Here is a 22,617-nt window from a genome sequence, read left to right on the forward strand (position 1 = left end):
ACAAAGCCACACCTTTTTTCTTTAGTGAAAGGCGAAAGATTTATGTGGTCTGAAGAGAAACCAGAGCATGCCACACCTTTTTTCTTTAAGTTGAAGGAAAACTCTCAGTTTTGACACAAGATCAGACAAGTCGCAGAATTCTTATCACAACTTGTGACATAACTATTTATTTAAAATCAAACAAAACTTGCAATATCAGCTCTTTCAGTCTTCAGCATGGACAGCTCATCCTGGATGCACACAATGCTTAACTACATAAAATGTAACTACATAATCCTTAACTAAAACAGACTAACCTCAGAAATCAAAGACGAAGACTAATGAACACTGAAGAATTTAAATTACTAAATTTACAAAAGAATATCCATGAAATAACTATATGTTAGTTTACATTGCATGGATAACTACCCAAAGATCCTATTAAAAACCAAATACCATTCGTGTGGGCTCTGCACCTTTGTGTCTACTTCTGTTAACATCTCCATAAGAAATTACATTAAGAGTTCTACCATCCTGCCTATTAAACTTCTTCCAGCCTGCCAGTGTGGCTCAGTTGATTGAGCAATGTTCCATACACCAGGAGACTGCTGCTTCAATTCCTGGTCAAGGCATGTTCTCTGGTTGTGGACTTATCCCCAGTGGGGGTCATGCAGGAGGCAGCCCATTAATGTTTCTATCTTTCTCACCCTCTAAAATCAATAAAAACATATATATTTTTAAAATCTTGGATCCAAAAGAGTTACCAGTCAAAGTGTATTATGCTAATGACATACTAAGGCCACTCAACTGCTTCCTATGATGTGCACTGACCACCAGGGGGCAGAGACTCGGACAGGTAGATTAGCTTGCTCCTGGGGTCTGGCTGGTCAGGTCTGGGCAAGATGGGGAGGGCGGAGACATGCCCTGGAGCCCTCCTGTGGTCCCTTCCCAGCCCCAATCGTGCATTAGTGGGGTCCTCAGCCTGGTCTGTGTCCTCTCGAAATCCAGGATCCCTCAAGGGATGTCAGAGAGCTGGTTTTGGCCCAATCCCACAGGCCACTCCCCTCAGGAGGGCACGAGGGGGAGGAGGGCTCATGACTGGTGAGTGCTGCTGTGGCAGCATGAGCCTCTCCTGACTGGGACTAATTGGGAATGAGTCCACAGCAGGTGCATTGGGGCTGGGATGAGCAGAAGCATCAAGAAGAGCTGCATGTAGTGCTGGACAGCAGGTTTTGACCTGATCCCCGCAGGCCACCAAGAGGGACCTCACACAGGCACAAATTTGTGCACCAGGCCTCTAGTATATCTATATCACTAATATACAAGCTAAAGTATGCAGCAATTTAAAATGCTGACAAGATTAAAAATAGCCATCACATACTAATAAAAATGCATTCAAAATTAATATAACCAAAGAATAAACAACAATATACTTGGTTCCCAACTGCCACAAGTGTTAAGATGTTGATATTAAAAACACCCACTTTTTATAGAGCCAAAATGCCTCTAAAACTCCTTACATTGTATTAACTAAAAAGAGAGAAAAAGGTTAACAAATGAGAAAGTCAAATTGCTTTGAATTGAATGCTTTGTGCCTACCCAGTTTTTCTAAGGCTTGTATGTTGTCATTTTTTAGATTATCCATTCTTTCTTCAGTTTCCTCATCTTCAACATCCAAATTAGTTTCTGTGTCCACTGCTCCAGCTAGAAAGAGGGTTGGTGGTTTTGGTGGTTCTACAACAGTTCCTAAAATAAGAATTGTACACTTGAGTCACTAACGGCCATATTTAAGTGAGCTTTTTCTCTCCTGTTCTACTGTTTCACAACTTCATTACTTCATTACACAACTTCATTTCACAACTTCAAATATTTCAGGTAACTTAATAAAGATGACTCCTTTATTTAAAATTTCATGTGTGATAACCAATCAATTCCTTAAACAATAAATATGCTGGTAGTTTTGAAAAGAATAAGAAACTAGGCAGTGGAAAGAGAGAAGCAAGCCAAAGTCAATGACAAAGCAAGAAGAGGGATGGGGGATTTTTTTAAATTAAGAAACCAAAGAAACATAACATATCCAATAAGTGCAATGCATAATTCATTCATGATTTCATGAGATTTTTTTGGTGGGAGGAATGAGAGAAGCTACAAAATATATTTAGGGGCAATTCGGAAAATTTAAGTATGTGTTGGGTATCTAATGTTAGGGAATTACTATACATTTTCTTTGGTGTGATAACATTATGTTTACCTAAAAAAATCCTTCATTGTAAAGTGATAGTTTGAAGTGTGTAGGGCTAAAGTGTCATCATGTCTACTACTCATTCTGAAATGGCTCAGGGGAAAAACATAGAGAGATGAAGCAAATACGGCAAAATGATAACTGCTGAATCTAAATAGTGGGTATTTCATGTATTATTTTTCAGTTTCTCTGTTTGCAATTTGTATAATAAATGGTTGAAAAAGATAACCAGTTAAAAGTTTCTTTGATCTTCACATGAGATTTTAAACTACACATAGGATTTTTAAAAATCATTAATCCATTGGTACAAACTAAATACACAGCCCAGACTAGAGAAAGGAATGCCAGCCAGAAGATCCTAGTGTCACTGGAGAGAATGGTTAGACACCAGAGTTTATAGTACAAAGCAGTATGATGATGTAATTGTGTGCTACCAAACATACAAAAAATAGTTACATAAACAACTACACAGGGGTGGGCAAAAGTAGGTTAAATTAGCAGCCATCATTATCTAAAAGATCCTATATAATAAAAGCCTAATATTCAAATTGTTCCCTCAACCAGGAGTTCGACTGCTCGCTATGACATGTGCCGATTACCAGGGGGCAGCGTGGACCATAGGGGGGAGAGGGGGCGGGGCGGGGCAGCCATGTGATGCTGGTGGCGTGCAGCAGTGGAGGTGCTGCCAGCCCTGATGGGCCCTGATGAGAGCAGGACTGTGGCAGGATGGTGGAGCAAGTGAGCGAGCGGCACCAGGGCAAGGTGGGTGCAAGCAGGGCCCGACTGCCCCACCGATTGCCCTGCAGATGGTGACCAGCAGTGGTGTCAGGGAGGGCCGGGAGAGGCAGGTTCACTGCCTGGCTCCCAAGCCTGAGGGAGCTGGGTGGGGCGCGATGACTCGGGTGAGGGGGTATGTGGGGGCCCAGGGGCCAAGGTGCTTCCCAGGGCCCACACATCTGCTGGGGTCTGCTCTTCCATGCCAGGCCCTCATGCTTTGATCACCGGCCAGGCCTAGGGACCACACCTGTGCACAAATTGCATGCACCGGGCCTCTAGTAAATCATAAGGATATGAAATAACAATAAGAAAAAGATAAATAATATAATAATTAATAAATAATAAAATAAGAATAAACTGTTTTGCATAATCATAACTGTAAACCTATTTTTGCCCACCCCAATATAAGGTATATGAAAAGTAGGATTTACAGGGAAAAAAGTAAGATTTAGAATGCCAGAGGGAGCTGCTGTGCAAGAGCTAGAAGCTGAATAGTTTATTTCAGTAAAACAGACTTAAATGCTGTGTGGAAGGTACACCAAGCCTTGTTACATGGGCCAGAGGGCAAGGGTATAACCACTCCCCTACCTTACACAGTGGCCATACGAAAACAAGTGATTACAATGGAGTGTGATAAATTCTACAACAGAGTGCTCTTCAAAGGGTGCTAGTGAAAATCACAGTAAGGACACCCAAGCTATGGAGGAAGATGTGCAGATTTAGAGTCAAAACAAATTTAAAATGTAGGCATGCCCAGTAAAGAATTGCTAATTTGCCCTTGCCAGTTTGGCTCAGTGGATAGTATGCAGGAGGCAGCTGATTAGGTAATGATTCTCTCTTATTGATGTTTCTATCTCTCCCTCTCTCTTCCTCTCTGAAATCAATAAAAATATATTTTAAAAAAGAGAGAATTGCTAATTCACAGATGGTATACATTCGTTGATATAGCGAACTGAAGCCAAGGGGTAGATCAGAGCTATTAAAACCATTATATTGATATAAATATTTATGTAAACCTTTTAAGGTCAATATAGCATTTGTACAATTTGTACTATTTGAGCCATTTTAAATTTCATACATACAATGCAGCTGACAGGGCATCTATCTTTCAGCAGCAAAATTTCCACTATTGCATAAAACCTAAAAAGTTTCAATTTAATACAAACCAGTATCAGTTGAAAGCAAAGGTTTCCAGGCTTATTATATCTTCAGAGGAAGGGGAAAAAACAACTGTATTCATCTCCTGGTAGAATTATTTCTTGCTCACTAGTTCTATATCTAGTCATTCATTTTAAGTTGCATATATGTCCCCATGATTGTCAAATTTTGTTGATCTATACATTTATAAGTTGATAATTAAAAATTGACATGCATACAATTATGTTTTCATACCCTAGTGAAAGTTTACTATTGATGATAACCTACAAAACAACAAATATTTTTATACACATAGAAATGTTCTTGAGAGAAATTCAGGTTTTATTTTCTCTTGCTATATTTCAAAAGGTAAATGGAGAGACATTAGAATCAAATATATACCTGGAAGTAAAATGAAATCTGAAGTTTGGAAAATGTCAAAGCACTAGCCAAATGAGAGCTCCTGAACAAAAGGTGCCAAAGCTTTATTATTCAAATAAGTAATGATTGAAATTTGGGAGCTTTTTGGGAAAATGATTCCCATCTCCATTTAGAGAAGCTTTCAGAGCTTAATGCTCTAACATTTGGCCTGGCACGTTATAATAGGCGAAGGAAGCTATTCGGTGCACAGATGAGCTGATTAATTTCTCCATCTCTGCATTACACAAGGTGGGCCGTTTTTCCTTCCCAGACTCACAGAGCAATTTCCATCAGTGAGCTATTCTTCCAACCCGTACTACAAGGTGGGGAAGGGACAGTGGAATCCTTTACCTGTGTCTGAAGGCTGTTCAGCCAGGGGAGGCTGTTCCACAAGTGGCGAAGCTGGTGAGGATGCCTTCCTTCGAACGAGGGTTAGGTGTACCACTTGCCCCGCGTTACGTAATACTTCGACAACATCCTGGTTGGCAAAACCCTGAATATTCACACCATCGACCTAAACGACATTAAACAGGTTTCAAGTTAGCTACTATTTTAAATTCTGGCAAGGTAGAATCAAATTAAGCAATTCATTTTATTCCCCAAATAATTTATTAGACCTAAGAAAATGTTCAAATAAGGATGCAAAATTAGTATAAAATATGCTGACAAGCTTCCTGAGACACAAGCAAGAAAATCCAAACTCATAGCCCTAAAATCACACATTTTAACTTAAGCCTAAGAGGTAAAGGGTCTCATTTTCTGATGCTATTCAAAATTCCAAGTGCCATAAAAATATTCAGGTGAACTAGGTAGCAGATCTTTACCTGAAAATATATAACCAGCTATGAACTTTTATTTTATGAAACTATGAAAATCTGATGCTTGGCAGAACTGCTATAATGTGATGGTTAAAGCACAGGATTTGAGGTTGAGAGCCTTATATTGGAATGCCAACCCCAGCAATGTATTATTAACATAGATACTCTGAAAACTTCTTTCCTCTGAAAAATGGGCATAATTTCTACTTCCCATGGTTGTCTGAGACTGCATGTAAAAATTCCAAATAAACTATAGCTATTATTAAATACATACCTGTATATATTATATTTTTCTTACCAATATAGTTAGTGACTCTCCACAGACATTTAAAAAAGAAAAAAAAAATTTAGGACCCATAAGAGTCCAAATTAATGAGATTTTATTGTACTAACAAACTTAGTCGGTTTTTTTCTTTTTTCTTTTTTTTTAAGTATTACGGGACTATATTAAGCCATTCCTTTCTCATCTACACTAATAAAAGAGTAACATGCTAATTGACCGTACCTTTGTGATGCCCACCAGCCAATAAGGAATGAGTATGCAATTTAATTTGCATATGCAGTCGCTGAGTGGCTGGGGCAGGGTGGGATGCAGGCGTTCCACACCACCGCAGCTGCTCTGGGCCGCTGGGCAGTGTGGAAAGGCAGAAAGGCAGCTCTGGCCAGGGCAAAGGTGATGCCAGCAACCAGGGGAAGGAAGGCCCATTCTTGCACAAATCTTCATGCATCGAGCCTCTATATTAAATAAAGATAACTTTTCCCCCAACTTGATTCAATTCTAAACAGAGAGCAGTTACTTACAGCAACTATTTTGTCATTCACTTGAATTTGTCCATTGTGGTATGCAGCACTGCCAGGTATTACACTTTTCACATAAATCCCAGAAGCTTCCCCTAAGGTGCACAAAACATATGGAAAAGGGGAGAAAGCTCTAATTAGACCTTGATTGCAAGATTCACATCAAGAGGTTAATTAGCTAACAGGCTGACAGAAGGCTTGATAAATACTATTTTGAACACAAGCAGAGAAACTGATGGATTATTTCAAACTGTCACTGTCACAAGTAAGCTGAATTTGAAATTATTTGACTGATGACTATTTTTAGAAAAATAATAGTAATGGAAACTTGAGAAGATGCTCTCCAATATAAGTTGGAATTCACAGAGCCCTCTTCTCTTGGTCTGTCACACTTCTCAATAGACTTGGCATGGCCTTCAACATTTTTCACCTGTACTATGACAAGAATCTCCTACCAGGTCTTCCTGACTGTATGTAGTTCACTGTTCATGTTAGCTTCCCCAAACACAGAAAAAAGAGAGGCACACACAGTCTTCAAAAACTAGAATAATCTCAGCAACATGAAATAATCCTCACATTATAAAATAAAATATTTAACCAGAAAATATGGCTATATAAAAATTACAGCTATGTAAAAAATATGCATACCTACAGGCAAGGACTTGAAGGGAAATTGGAAAAAGAAAACCCATAGCTCTGGATGACTTTATATTTTTATTTTTTAATATCAAATAAATTTAAAATATTGTCTGCAGAACAAAAATAAGCACAGCCCTATCTGGTTTGGCTCAGTGGATAGAACATCAGCCTGTGAACTGAAGGGTCCCAGGTTCAATTCCCAGTCAGGGCACATGCCTGGGTTGTGGGCAATCCCCAGTAGGCGGTGTGTGCAGGAGGCAAGCCAATCAATGATTCTCTATCATCATTGACATTTCTATCTCTCTCTTCCTCTCTGAAATCAATAAAAACATATATTTAAATAAATAAATAAATAAATAAATAAATAAATAAATAAAAATAAGCACAACAGATTTCTATAACAAAAGTAAATTCCACAGAATCACATTCAAGGACCTCCATAATCTGCCCCAAGTTTCTTTTTTTAAACTTTATTTTACTTTATCCTTCCAACAAGACAAATCTCCAGACACACAAGACTCTTGATATTCCACCAAAACACCAAATATTTTCTTGATTTTAGACTTTTTCTCATTCTGGTTTTTTCTTCTTGCCAACCTCACCCCTTGTTTCAAATTCTTCTCCTTTTTGATGTTTAACAAAAAGCCTTTCTTGGTAAATTCTCCATTGCCTTCTGTCCAATTGACTCTTTTATTCACCTTAATAGCTTGCTTGCATCTCTATTAAAACATGTATTTTACTTATCATTGAATAATTGAGTTATTTACATGTTTGTCTCCCTGACAAGACTTTTCTTATGTTCATTAGTCTACCTCCTCCAAAACTAAGCAAAGTAACTGCTCAAAAGTTCCAATGAATGGAATAAAGATAATTATTTTGAAAGACTACATGATAAAAACCATATTGAGTTTTTAAATGTTCTAGTTTTTTGATTCACCACTGCCCATCCCCTCCAATCCCAAAAACTTATTTTGAGGGTAAATAAGTCAAATGATCTTTTCTTTACTCAGGAACATAACCATTAAATTTTATCAGTTCCCTATCTATTATTCACTTTCATTTTATTCTGCATATATAGTGTGAGATTTACAAGAAAACTTCAGATAGTAAGGTTCATAAGCCAAAAATTTAGGAACCAATCCATGATTTCTCTAACCAGACAGCATAGTGAGAACTACTGACAGTTTTTTTGCAACATTATTATACAAGCGATACTTTGCTCTTTTAAAACTCATTTAAATGCTGAACGTTAAAAAGGTGGCATTTAGAAAAAGCTAGTTTTGAAAATTGTTATTAGGCTAAAATAGCACAAGGTGGTTTGACATGGATTTCATTCAGGACTTTGAATACATTAGCACTTCTAATATTTCCACCTGCTAGACATATATAAAATAATAACTTTAGAAAAATTAACTTTCTAATCTTGCTATTTAAAAAAAAAAAAACTAGAACATTTCATAATTCTGAATTTTCATGTTACTAGAAGATATCTGTAAGAAGATTATTTTTCCTTACTCTAAAAACTTCCTTTAATAATAGAGTAAGTCTTACCATGAGGTTACCATTGAGATTACCATGAAGGTTACCTCAATTCCATGTAGGAATTGAGGGAGCATTATTACGATTATTTTAAAATATTTTTTTCATTGATTTTAGAGAAAGAGGAAGGGAGAGGAAGAGAGAGAAACCTCCTGCAGAGCATTGAGACTGAAACCTGGGCACATGACCTGAATGGCTACTCCTGAGAGTATTATTACTCAGAGAGACTTAAGCAGTGTATTTATTATTTTGGGGATCAAACCTGCAACTTTGGCATATCGCGACAAACTCTAACCAGTTGAGCTACCCAGCTATGTATTTATTCTTACAATGTATTCCTGTATATGAAAGAAAAAGAATCCTAATTAAAATATTTGTTTTATCTTAATTTTTTTTAGTAATTAGACAATAGTAATACTTTTTGACATTTATAATATGAAATATATGCAGTAGTCATTTTACTTTATTGCATATAAGATGTCATAATATGTAAGAGTCACACTATTCAAAATATATCTATCTTAGCCTTGGCCAGTGCACTGAGAGGTTGTTGGTTCAACTCCTGGTCAGAGTACGTGCCTGGGTTGAGGGATTGATCCCTGGTAGGGGGCATGCAAGAGGTAGCCCATCGATGCTTCAAGTGAATTTTCTTTCTCCTACACTTTAAGGGTCCCACACTCACCCCCACCCCTGAGACATGCAACGAGGATAGCAAAGGGCAGTGGCAGCTCACCCCAGACTAGCCCTCTGAACCTGTCTCCAAGGCCCCATTTTCTCTGACTTTATAGTCAGTTAACAGCAGCCCTGTCATGGCTCACTTTTCCCCCTCTAACGTTTCTAGAGAACCAAAGCAGCCCCACCTGGGCTCTCTCCTGTTGCTTCTCCTATCCTAGGCCTTTCCTGGTTTCACTGTCCCCAGTTTTAATAAATTTACTATCAAAATTACCTGGACTTGTGCCTGCACAAAGTCAAGAACCCCCTAGTCGGTTTGGCTCAGTGAATAGAGTGTTGGCCTGTGGATTTAAGGGTCCCATGTTCAATTCCGGTCAAGGGCATGTACCTTGGTGGTGGGCACATACCTAGTAGAGTTGTGATGGGGGCAGCTGCTCAATGTTTCTCTCTCATCAATGTTTCTAACTCTCTATCCCTCTCCCTTCTTCTCTGTGAAGAATCAATAAAATATATTTTTTAAAATAAGAACCTTCACACTACTGGCCAGTCTAAGGCAGACCCATTCCGAGTCTGGTTCCTGTCTGGTAACAGTTTTATTATTCAACGTTTAAATTAAAATTTGCAGGTGTTTAATTTCGCTGTCTAGAAACCTTAATATCCTTTACAACTATTTCCAAATCTAAAATTGAAATGATTCATTTACCTGTATGAGCACTTCCAACATAGCCAACAATTCTAATCCCAAGACTCTGCCCATCTTTTTTAATGAGCTCAACATTATAAGTTTCATAAAGAGAATTGTCCTGGAAAAAAAAAAAACTATAATTATACATAATGTTTAGTCACATAACTGCATTCTAATAAATTTGTGCATGGTTTGTCAAGGATTTTTTTTAGCACTTATGGTAGGCAGAATTTTAAGATAGTCTTGACTTTTGACCCCTGATGCTATTTCTGTGTTTGTCACATTACAGGGCAAAAGGGAGATTATACAGGTGAGCCTAATGTAATCAAGCACCCTTCAAAAGTGGAGTTTTCTTCTGATGATGGAAGCAAAAAGATTTGAAGTATTAAGGACTGAACTTGTGGTTTGAAGATGGAGTGGGACATGTGAGAAGGAATACAGGGGGCCTTAAGGAGCTGAAAGATGCCCTTAGCTGACAGCCAGCAAAGAAAGACTTCAGTCCTACTACTGCAAAGAATGCATTGTGTCAGCAATCTAAATAGGTTTGGAAATGGATTGTCCCAGAGCATCCAAATTTAGAGCCCAGCCAGCCCACACCTTGATTTTGACCTTATAAGAATCTAAGCAGACAGCTCAGCCAAGCCCACGCAGATTTCTGACCTACAGAACTGTGAACAAACAAAGGATATTGTCTCAAGCCACTAGGTTTGTGATTACTTATTACACAATAGAAAACTAATACAGCCAACTTGAAAAAATTCAGGATTAATTTCTATGTAAAAGAACTAAATATAAAGAAAATTTTAGAAACAAAAATTTTGGAAACAAAAAAGAGTAATTTTTGTGCCCTACCCCGATGGCTCAGTGGTTGAGCCAACCTATGAATCAGGAGGTCACAGTTTAATTCCTGATCAGGGCACATGCCTGGGATTCGGGCTTGATTCCCAATAGGGGGGTGCAGGAGACAGCTGATCAATGATTCTCTTTTATCATTGATGTTTTTATCTCTCTCTCTCCCTCTCCCTTTGCCTTTAAAATCAATAAAAAAAAATTTTAATGGCTAATTACTGTAATAATCGTTGCAGGCAAAAAATATTCACCTAAAACTTATTTTCATTACTTGTCTTCTAATTTATTTCTATAAAAGAGTAAGATATCTAAAAACATAGTTCAAAACATTAAGAGTAGAAAGCAAACAACTGATTGCATCAAATTCTCACTTATCACAGTTACACTGCTCCCTCACTACAAAGGCAAATACTTTACAGAAGACACCAAATGGCCCTTCAGATGAATGGCCCTTCAGTGACTTTCCAATCTCCTTCTCACAATAATCACAATAATCCGGGACCCTTCTTTTAAAAAAACCATTTCTTTCCTTTTGCCTAATCACCTTGTTGATTCAAAGCCTATATCTTTTAGAATTCTTAGGAAGAATTCAGATGACCTGAACAATACCAGGTACTTGACAACAATTAATAATAATGATTGTTATTATATCACTATGATTATTACTAATCATAATAAATATTATTATGAATGTTTACTCCCTTTGGCCAATTTGTTACTATCAGTGACAACTGTCATACATTGATTAGTTTTTAGTTTCCGTTCCACCATCTGGATGTCTCCTCATCAACTTAACGAAATAGAAATGGCAAGAATTATTTTCCTCCAATTGACAGATGAGTAGCTGAGACTCAGAGAGGTGGAATGACTTAACTCTGAGAAACAGCAAAAATGAAAATCAGACTTGTCAATGTCTCCAAATTAGGCTCTTCTGCTGCTTCACTGGTGGCCACTGTGACACTACTCACACCAGTGTGGCATTTCAAGTAGGTGTTTCTACTCTTACCATGTATCACACCCAATACTTGATTTATGATGAAAGAATAATTTATGTACTCACAGAACTAGGGCTCCTGTTGGGCACAGCAGGCAAGGCAACAGGTAAGGCTGCAGGGGTTGGAGGGGTTACAGAAATTTCACCTATTGGGTCTCTTGCAACTAGCATCCTGACTGAATTCCCACAGTTTCTCAGCACTTGTGCAACTTGCTCACTGGTCATCCCCTGCACATTGGTGCCACCAATCTTCAAGATGTGGTCCCCTGTCTGGAGTCTTCCATCCTTTAATCCAAGAAAGAAACAAAATTATTCTGAGAAATCAATTATCTCACTTCACTAGTTAATAACAATTCATCAGACTTTGCATTGTGGCAAAATGGCCGGCAAAGAAGACATCTAAAATGCTAAATAAAATATAGCATTTTAAATGAATGGCTGAAATGGCAAGAGATAAAAGGAAGTCCTTGCAAAAAAGAAGAAGAAAAAAAGGAAGTGGGGGTGGGGCAGGGGAGAGTTCAAAAGGAGGAGTAACCAGAATTCTAAAACAGGTATTTGCTTGAGGGTATCATTTCATGCCCAGTGGCCTAGAGCCAGGTTATTAATGGCCACATATGCAAGGAAGAGGTCAGAAAGCCCTGGCATCAGGTCAGAAGCATAAAGGTAGAAACTCTGAAGGCCAACAAGGGACAGCAGGTGTCAGTGTGTCTGGAACAGAATGAGTAAAGAGCACAGTAGTCAAAGAAGAGATGAGAGCATTACCAGGGTCAGTCAGCTGTGTAGGGCATCTGCTCCATTTGAGTAGGAAGGGAAGTCATTTGAGTGTTTTGAGCAGAGGAGTGCTATTACCTGACTTAGTTTTAACAAGACCACTCAAGCCTATGTGCTGAAAATAAAACCAGAGGAGAGGAAACAATAGGAACAGAGATACCAGTTAGTAAAGCGTCTAGGTTAGCAGTTGGGGTGTTGAGAAGTGAGGTTCTAGATGTATTTTTAATGAATTGTCAACAGGCTCCCCTAAGCATGTTGTGGGTGTGAAGGAAAAAAGTTGTCAGCCTAAGGAACTGAAAAGACTCAGAGAGAAGAAATAGATGCAAGGAGGAAATAATTATGGGAAAAGGGATAAAGAACTGATGGATTTCTACTTGAAGCACTGGTAAGTTGATATTCTGTTATTACCAATGCAACAAACTTGAACTAAAACAACTACTTAAGAAAAAGTCAGAGGTTATGATGAAAAATAAGGGTAAAACTGCTTCTGTGAATCGAGCCATCGAACAGAAGCATGGCCTGACCAAAGAATAAAGAATGTGTCGAATAAGTGTTTTCATACTTGGCTTGGCCAAAAAAGGGCACTTCACCATAAGTCATATTTAGTCACTTCCTAGGCACTATTATTTTTCCTCAACTCAACTTAAAATGATGGAGATAATTTACATTTGTCACTGAAAGTCAAAGATTTTCTTCATCCAGAAAAACAGGTGTTCTAAGGAATTCATAAGTGTAAAAACAGTATTAGTCAGATTGACAGGGAAGATAACAAAATGACAGCTACCTTGTTTATGTCCAGCATCCCCAAATATTGCATTTTATTAATATTTTCTAATCAGCATTCTCCTTCCATAACCTGCCTATTTGTAAGAAAACTAAAAGGCATTAGAGCCCCTTTTGTTATTTTAACAGAAGTCCTAAATCAATGATAACCAATAAATTGCTATGCCAAGATTCAAAGTGTATGCTAATCAAACAACAAAATATTAACCCATAGATTTTTTTTTGAAAGAGAAAAATCATTATGCATCTAGGCAAAGATAGTATGGAAGGCAGAAAAATTAAAAGAGCTGGCATAACTGGGTATCACATTATTATAGTGAAAGCACTAACATATGACTTACAGTTTTAAAAATATATTTTAATCCAATTTAGCAGTTATTGGCCAAAAATATATATGTATGTATGTGTGTACAGACATTTACATATATTCATATATATATATATATATATATATATATATATATATATATATATATAAAACTTGGCATTTTAAGTTCAGCTATTGTTAATAATAATTTCAATTCAAAAAATATTTGAAAACCTATGCTCTGGCTGGGTGCCTCAGTTAGTTGGAGCATCATCCCATTCAACAAAAGGTTTCAGGTTCTATTCCTAGGCAGGGCTCATATCTAAGTTTGTGGTTCGATCCCTGGTTGGGAAGTGTAAGGGAGGTAACCAATCAATGTTTCTCTCCCCCAACCCAACTTCCTCTCTCTCTAAAATAAAAAAATAAACAAAAATATTTGAACACTAAAGGAATTCAGGTCTGCCCTGTAAAAGAAATAAAAAAATCAAATCTGCCCTAACTAGTTTGGCTCAGTGGATAGAGCGTCAGCCTATGGACTGAAAGGTCCCAGGTTCGATTCTGGTCAAGGGCATGTACCTTAGTTGCGAGCACATTTCCAGTAGGAGGTGTGCAGGAGGCAGCTGATCGATGTTTCTCTCTCATCGATGTTTCTAACTCTCTATCCCTCTCCCTTCCACTCTGTAAAAAAATCAATAAAATATATATATATATTTTTTTAAAGAAATCAAATCTGTTTCTTCAAAAACTAAAAAATAACATCAAATAATTCCACAACTCAAAAAATAAGATCATTACTGCTTTTGAGTCAAGGCTCCTTTTATCATTGGTCTTTAATAAAAAGGCAATGTGTCATTGACAGAAACCAGTGACCTTATAAAATAAAATAAACACTCTTTCCCTTAAAGAATTAAAGAAAAGTACTAAATCTAGGTATATCTTTCTTACTACCCTAGTCAAATTCCCAGAGCTCTCATCCACTGATTTTTAAGGATAAAGAAATATCTGTTTATAGGACTCACTTAAACAAAATTGCTTGGGAATAACCAGCTGTTGAGTGGCCTCAAGCTGGCCTTTGTTCATTCTAGACTGAAATTCCTCATGGGCCACACCCAGCCTCTAAGACTTTGCATGGTAACATTACTTTCCTAGTATTAAAGTTTACTAGATAGTTATGATGACTCATATTAATTGCCTCATGCCAAAGAGTCAATAATTCATGACAACTTTTAAAGGGGCTGAGTTGTAAGAGTCCTCTTGTGAGACACCGGGGTAACTCAGTGTCCCTGATTTGCCTAGAATTACTACAGACCACATGAAAGCGATTTCGATAAAACAAAGTTGTTTTACACTGCTTGTTAGAAATATCGTTTTAGAAAAACTCCCAGCTGCTGAAAAAATTTTAAATTTTTGCCAAAACTGAACAGAATTCTCAAACGATGTGTACTTCGGGTACTGTGGATTTTTGAGAGTGTCTGAAGATTACAAGAAGTTGTTATTTGTTTTAGCTCCTCTTACATGATACTATGTACTTTCCTTTCTATAGAATCAGCCCTGATTACATTTACTGATGGGTTATTGTAGATAGATTCCAATAAATGCTTCTAAAAAAAAACTCTTATGAATCAATACTTTTCCATTTCATTTACTTTATAATATTCAAGGCAATAGACAGAAGGTCATGTAAGGGCACTGGCATCAGAAACACCCAATCCTGGCTCTACTTTGATCAAGTCGTGTGGCCAGAGGTCAATTATAAATCTCAGCTCCTTTTTAAACAAAATGGGAATAAACTCCTTTCTCATTGAGTTGTGAGCATTTTACCCAATACAATATATAAAATATTTAGGCTCGTACCTTGCTTACAGCAATGAAGTCCTCAAATGCATCCAATTCTGATGCCTCTTCAGGCTACAGTAATCTCAGTTAAGTGTTCTTTGCTGCATCCCCTCAACTTTGTATCATTTTTTAACTACACATATTGACTTATATGTACACAAAAGGAAACATAAGGGCCTGTTTTATGAAACCCTTGAAATAAAAAATACTGACTTGTTTTTCTAACTTTCTGTCATTCAATTTTACATTCTTTGAAGAAAGTAGTAGTTATTAACCCCTTCAGCAGAATGTAAGTATGTCTTTAAGGTCAATCTTGATCACATCTGAACTAATGACCTAACATATCCATATTCCCTTACCATGGAAGTTGCATATTCAGTACGTTTTAATTAAAAACAATAAAGACTTAACCACAATGCAGAGTTGGCTGAAGAGATTCTACCTGCTATTAGCTGAGGTGAATGGAAGAGAGATGTGTATACTGCTGTTGGGTCTCACCATAATCCCTACAGGAAAGAGTCAAGAGTCTGTTGCGCCTACCATTGGCTATATTCCCTGATGACAGGTAGGTATGACCAACCTAGATAGGTGTACATCGGGAAGAATAACATTAAGGCAAACTTTGAATAGATAGATTTAAGAAGAAAAGCACAGGTTTCAGAGTTAAACAGTTGCAGGCTCAATCTTGACCTTGTCATTTTCCAGTTAGGTAGCCTTGGGCAATTTCTTACGTTTCCATATCTATGATTTGGGAGTAAGATTTATGACTGTGTTATTTATGGAATATAATGAACAACATAAACTGATGAACAAAAACAGATCCAGAGACAGAGAAGCATCGATCAGATCGTCAAACCTCAGAGGGCATGTAGGGTGGGTGGGGGTAAGGGGGAGAGATCAACCAAAGGACTTATATGCATGCATATAAGCCTAACAGACAACAGGGGGCAGGGGGGGGGGGGTGGAGAGGGCATGAGTGTGTGTGGGGAAATGGGGGGATAAGGACACATATGTAATACCTTAATCAATAAAGAAATTTAAAAAATAAAAAGCAAAAAAAAAAATTATATGAAAATAATTCTTAAAAACAGTGTCTGGTATAAACACTTGCTTTTCCATTAGGACTCTGACAGGCACACCCCTACCCCCTCCTTGATGACCTAAAAGAGTGACAAGCCCTTCCAGTAAGGGTGAAAGACCAGACCTGGGCTTTGCCCAATAGTGTCTCAAAGGGATTCATTTGGGAAACTCTGCACATCATATTCTCCTTGTGAAAATTCATAACATACATTAGGATATTAAAAGCTCAGACAATTCTTACAGTAAGGAACCTATTTGATTTTATTTAGCTTGGTGTTTTCTAAATTTAATAGACCCTTTGTTTTCCACAACAACCATTCCACTTTGCATCCTGAAAAATGTTACTCCAGCAACCAGGCTTATTAAAATGGCAAGGAGGAAGGGAAGGATATGAGAAAAGATTCCAAAATACTCCACAATTTCTCATTCCTTACAAAAATCCTCAAAGATTACTGTTTGTTTTGTGTCACAGATGTGTTTTAAAGACTCACAAAATGACCATTCTCAGCCCTTTTGGTTTCAGAACCCCTTTGTACTCTTAAAAACTATTAAGGATGCTCTGGCCAGATTGCTAAGTGGTTAGAGTGTCGGCTCATGGACCGAAGGATCTCGGGTTCCATTCCTGGTCAGGGCACATGCCCGGGTTGCAGGCTCATCCCCAGTGTGGAGCGTGCAGGAGGTAGCCTATCAACGAGTCTTTCTCATCATTTATGTTTCTATCACTTCCTCTCCCTTCCTCTCTGAGATCAATAAAAATATATTCAAACAAACAAACACACAAACAAAAGCAAACTAAGGTTTCCTGGAGAAGAAATTCTGCTGAAAGACTGTAACAGAAAACCTGCGAACCTCCCTACAAATGTCAAAGTTCAGACTGAATCTCAAATATTGCCAAGTTTCCAGCCTCCTAGCCTGACTTGCAGATCTTAGACTTGCCAGTACACATATGTCAAAATTTAATAAAATGTATACTTTATATATGTGCAATTTATTATCAATTATACCGCAAATATTACTCAGAAAGTCAAAAGAGCTTTTTGATATCTCTCTCTTGATCACTGTTTATATCTACTGAATTAGAAAATGGTGCTTTGAATTTACATATTTAACACATTAATATAGATGATATTGGTGTATGTGTTTTTTATTCTTTAAAAAGTTATATAAAACTAGTGAGAAGAGTGGTGTTTTAAATTATTTTTGCAAATCTCTTCAATATCTGGCTTAAAAGAAGACAACTGAATTTTCATACCGGTTGAGGTATATAAAAAAATCTGGCTTCAATTAGATACATAGTTTGAAAATGGAGAAATACTTTAAGCCTTTTCAACCCATTCTTCTTTGATAATACAGCAGAACTCCACAAGTGGTGGTTTCTTAAAGAATAGTTTCAGAAAGGCAAATGAATCAGTCTGTAGTGAGTTTCTTTCTGGGCCAACAGTTCTTTTGAGACCCAATTTCAATGTTAAACAGTTCCTTATGTGTATATGTCAGCAATGATATTTCAGTTCTGGATGGTGGACAAATGGTGGTAATACAGGTCCGACCCTCTCTGGTTTGGTCCTGGGCAACCTGCAGTGATACACAGCTGCTGACTGCTATTATGGCAAGGCATCATCAGGGTCTTCCATCTCTGATTCATTTGCCTTTCAGCATAACCATTATTGCTTGTCTCATTTTCTATTCTTATAAGTATATTTCCAGTAGGACATGATCTCACTCCTCTAGGGGAAATGGTGAACAACATAGACTGATGAACAAGAACAGACCCAGAGATAAGGAGCCATGCACGGGTCAGACTGCTGAACCTCAGAGGAAGGATGGGGATAAAAGGGAGAGATCAACCAAAGGACTTGAGTGCACACATATGAGCCTAACCAATGGTCAAGGACAATAGGGGAGTGGGGAGGGGTAGGGGATTGAAATAGGGAGTTGAGGACAAATATGTGATACCTTAATCAATAAAGAAAAAAAAAAGAATATTTGCAATGTAGAATCAGAAAATACATCTAAAAAAATTTTCAGTTACAGTTTCATTAAAATCAACTGATCAGCCGAAACTGGTTTGGCTCAGTGGATAGAGCATCAGCCTGTGGACCAAAAGGTCCTGGGTTCGATTCCGGTCAAGGGCATGTACCTTGGTTGCGGGCACATCCCCAGTAGGGGGTGTGCAAGAGGCAGCTGATCGATGATTCTCTCTCATCGATGTTTCTAACTATCTATCCCTCTCCCTTCCTCTCTGTAAAAAATCAATAAAATATATTAAAAATATATATATAATTAAATAAAATCAACTGATCAATCTTGAATGGATCTTATACCTATATATTATTTTGTCATATCACACATTGGTCTTCAGAAAATACTGATTCACAGAGCTATGAAGACCTTCCAAATATTGATATATTTAATTATAAAATATTAAAAATATTAATATCACCAACAGTCTAATAAGAACTCTTTAAATATTGAAAACATTCGAGCTCATAGTAAAGAACAAATTTTCCAAAATTCTAACTCTTGTTTGAAAGTTCAAATTATCTCATCATTAATAAATGCTCTCAGTTGTTTTCCTTGAAATAACAGGCTCACTTCATTCATTTTCAAGAAGATATCTGTCAAATACTAAAGTCTGAATGATCATAATTTTTCTGTCAGATATTTTTTCAAAAAATGAAAATATTGTTCCAGGGTGGTTCCCAAAGGTGGGGTAGACAAAATGGGTGAAGGAGATCAAAAGGGACAAATTTCCAGCTACAAAATAAATGTCATAGAAATATAATAGTGATTATAATAGCATAGTGATTATAATGAATAATAGTGTACTATATATTCCAAAGTTGCTAAGAGAATAGACTCTAAAAGTTCTCATCATAAAGAAAAAAAAAAAACTATATATGGTAATGGATAACTTACTGTGGTGATCATTTCATAATATATGTAAATATTAAATTATTACATTGTACACCTGAAACTATATAATGTTGAATATTAATTACATCTCAAATTTTTTAATAAGGGCAAAAATTTTTAAATAAAACAAAATTTAAAGATTAAAAGGCTGTTTAGTATTTAAAAAGTGAATACTGCTGAAACCGGTTTGGCTCAGTGGTAGAGCATCGGTCTGCGGACTGAAGGGTCCCAGGTTCGATTCCGGTCAAGGGCATGTACCTTGGTTGCGGGCACATCCCCGGTAGGGGGTGTGCAGGAGGCAGCTGGTCGATGTTTCTCTCTCATCAACGTTTCTGGCTCTCTATCTCTCTCCCTTCCTCTCTGTAAAAAATCAATAAAATATATATTGTATTTTTTTAAAAAGTGAATACTATATCTTACAAACATTTTTAAGGCAAAGTAACCATCATACTTCAGTTTATGGCAGAAGTGCTATAGGGTACATCCCATTTTGTCACACAATATTAAAAACATGTACACTTAAAGGTCAAAATGTACAAAATTAATAATTGTGATTGCACTTTCTTAAGTAAAACTGGCATTTTTTTTTTCTTTTTTGCTGCAAGCACATGGTAGAGGAGAATACAACAACTACTAATAATTTGATGCCCCTGCCTGTTGCACACTACGGAACCAACAGTTTTAGTTTGCCACTGCTTCTAATATCATCAGTGCAAATTTCAACGTGGTGACAGAACTAATAGCATTTAATATTAATAGCTGATGTTGTTCAGTGGTTAAGAGCGTCAGCCTGCACACCGAAGGGTCATGGGTTCAATTCCCATCAGGGCACATGTGGAGGCAACCAATCAATGTGTCTGTCACATTGATGTTTGTTTTTTTTTTTCTCTCTCTCTCCCTTTCACTTCCTTGCCCTTATACTTTCTCTAAAATTCAATGGAAAAAATATCCTCTAGTGAGGATTAACAAAAAAATTTGCTTTGATCATGTTGACCCTCTGTACGACACTCAGTGACCCCGACAGGTCTCTGCTCTAAATAAATGCAGGTAGATTCTAGAAGCATAATAGAAAGATTAGTAGCTCCACAATTAGTACAACATGGAACAAGCTAGCTTAGAAATGGGCAACGGCTGAATTTGCCTCAAAACTGCGTTTACATATCAAGTTTATTTTTGTATATGTTTATTAGAAGGAATAAATGTGTATATAACTGCAATTTAATCAGTGAAATTTACATATTATTGTGATTATGATGAGCATTCTATATAATATAGGCTCATTACTAAGTGGAGTCCTAACCAAATTTCTAAGTTCATTTCCAAAAACTAAAGGTTTTCAAATATATATTAAATATTTTCTTCAATGTAAAACTAAGCAGAAACAGTTGGTAAGTTTTTTAAAAAGGCCTACTTTCAGTTCAAACAGGGCTAAATAATAAAGTGTAGTCATTTGCTTGACAATGCCAAAAATTTTTAATTCAAGTAATATTTAATATTTTACTTGAATTAAAAATTATAAATAGTTGTCACATAAATTGAGACAACTATTTATAATCACTGTACCTTCTGATTGTAACACATGTTATAAAGTTAAATTTCAAGCCATACAATTTAAATTATGTAAAAGCAAAATAAAAACGAAAAAGATCAACTTACTCGGTCCGCTAACCCTCCAGGAACTATAGTCCTCACAACCACACCACTTGATTTCCCTCCAACTATTCCAAAACCTAATCCAGAGCCGTCATTAATGAGTTCAACATCTTCAATATGACCCCAACGAACCTACAAATTAACGGCAAAAGCCAAAGTGTTAGTAAAACATACAGTTTCTTGGCTTCCCAGTATAGTAATTACTAATGTAACAGATATACAACAAATTAAACATTCATACAATTAGTCAAGACAATTTTTCTAAAGGCTAAGAGGTATTTAAGATCATCATATGATACCTGCCCTTCAGGATTTTTATAATCCAGTAGAGAGACAAACTAAAACATAAATAATTAAAGTACAAGACAGAATATTGGGTCATAGACACTGTAGCTCTAACAGAACCAAAACATCTAATTCCTCATTCTATGCCCAAGGATCTAGCAGTGTCCAGCACCTAGTAGGAGCATATATATATATATATATATATATATATATATATATATATATATCTGAATTAAAAGAGAATCACAGAGTATTATAAGGACTTGGGGGGTGGGGGGGATAGCGGGGAGGAGAAGGGGAAGTGGTACAGACCAGAAGACTAATCTAATCTAATCTAATCAAGAATTATGGAAAATTTGAAGGAAAATGTGGCATTTTAATTCCACTGCTGAGAAAAAAAGACATTTAAGCAAAAAAAAAAAAGTAAGAGCAAAGCTGAGCTTGAATAAGCGAGTGGGAATAATTGAAGTTTTTAGAAGAGGGAATGAAAGGAACAGAGCAGTGGTTTAGGAAGATTAATCTGGCAGCAATGTGAAGTAGGAAATGATGAGAAGGACACAAGACAATAAGACTAATTTAGTAAACTCCTATGAGGAAGAGGAAAGGTAGGCCCAACTGAAGATATTAGCATTAGGATTATACAAATCAGACTATGACACATGACATTTTCCCTCTAATTAGCAGGCTTTCATCAGAAATGTACATCAAGTTCCCATAATCCAACTGCAGAAGAAAATTCTCCTTCTCAAATCCATAGGGCATACTTATCACTTAGTTGTTTTTTTTATTATAGGTAAAAGGAAAGTTACTATGCAATGTGAAAATGACCAGAACTATTGGGAATATTTAATAATTTCACATCTGAAACAATATCTTGTGTCTGGGATGCAAGAAAAGTTACTAAAATATGCACAAAATATGCTTGAATTAATAGCAGCTGGTACTCATAAAGTATATACTAGGTACTATGCTTAGCTCTTCACTCGCAATCTCATTTAATCTTTCCAATACCACTATGAAGCAAATGCTGTTATTAGTTCCAAGTCACAGATGAAGGAACTGAGATATAGAGAGGTCAAGAAATGTGCCCAGTATGACACAGCCAGGAAATGAAGAACTGGACTTGAACCCACTTTAACCTGACCCAGAGCCCCTATTCTTAACCACTATGCTAAGCAATTCCCCACTTGCTTCATTTTGCTTATTATGTAAATTGCGCTGTATAAATATTACTGATTACAATAAGGAAAATGCCTACACATTAATTTGTGTTGTGACCTTGTACTATACCCAGACAGTCTATTTTTTCTTTTGTCCAATGAATGAAAAGTAAATAAATCAGCTAGCACTTAGTGTTATAAGAAAATAAGATTTATTAGCTTGCATTCTGAAGATGCAGGCCAAAATCTGTAAAATGCTATAAAGCAAGTTTAAAGATTC

The 22,617-nt window shown here is 36.8% G+C and overlaps 1 protein-coding gene and 1 long non-coding RNA gene across 6 annotated transcripts in view; one reads left to right on the plus strand and one right to left on the minus strand.

Moving 5' to 3' along the window:
- PATJ (PATJ crumbs cell polarity complex component) overlaps window positions 1-22,617 on the minus strand; it is a 762,329-nt gene that overhangs the window by 714,105 nt on the left and 25,607 nt on the right. For all 5 annotated transcript variants that reach the window (XR_014794340.1, XM_084876078.1, XM_084876077.1 and 2 more), the window contains exons 7-12: window positions 20,896-21,024; window positions 11,616-11,834; window positions 9,725-9,824; window positions 6,175-6,266; window positions 4,907-5,069; window positions 1,579-1,725 (exon numbers count right to left, since the gene is read on the minus strand). Coding sequence is in view for 4 of the 5 variants with exons in the window: in XM_084876078.1 (XP_084732204.1) it covers window positions 1,579-1,725; window positions 4,907-5,069; window positions 6,175-6,266; window positions 9,725-9,824; window positions 11,616-11,834; window positions 20,896-21,024 (850 nt within the window). In the remaining variant the exon portion in view is untranslated. The remainder of the gene's footprint in view (window positions 1-1,578; window positions 1,726-4,906; window positions 5,070-6,174; window positions 6,267-9,724; window positions 9,825-11,615; window positions 11,835-20,895; window positions 21,025-22,617) is intronic.
- Window positions 1-22,617, plus strand: part of LOC311618492 — a 700,613-nt gene that overhangs the window by 210,022 nt on the left and 467,974 nt on the right. The window lies entirely within an intron of this gene.

The sequence above is a fragment of the Pipistrellus hanaki genome (genome assembly GCF_964339955.1).
Source record: "Pipistrellus hanaki genome assembly, chromosome: 2".
Taxonomy (NCBI): Eukaryota; Metazoa; Chordata; class Mammalia; order Chiroptera; family Vespertilionidae; genus Pipistrellus; species Pipistrellus hanaki.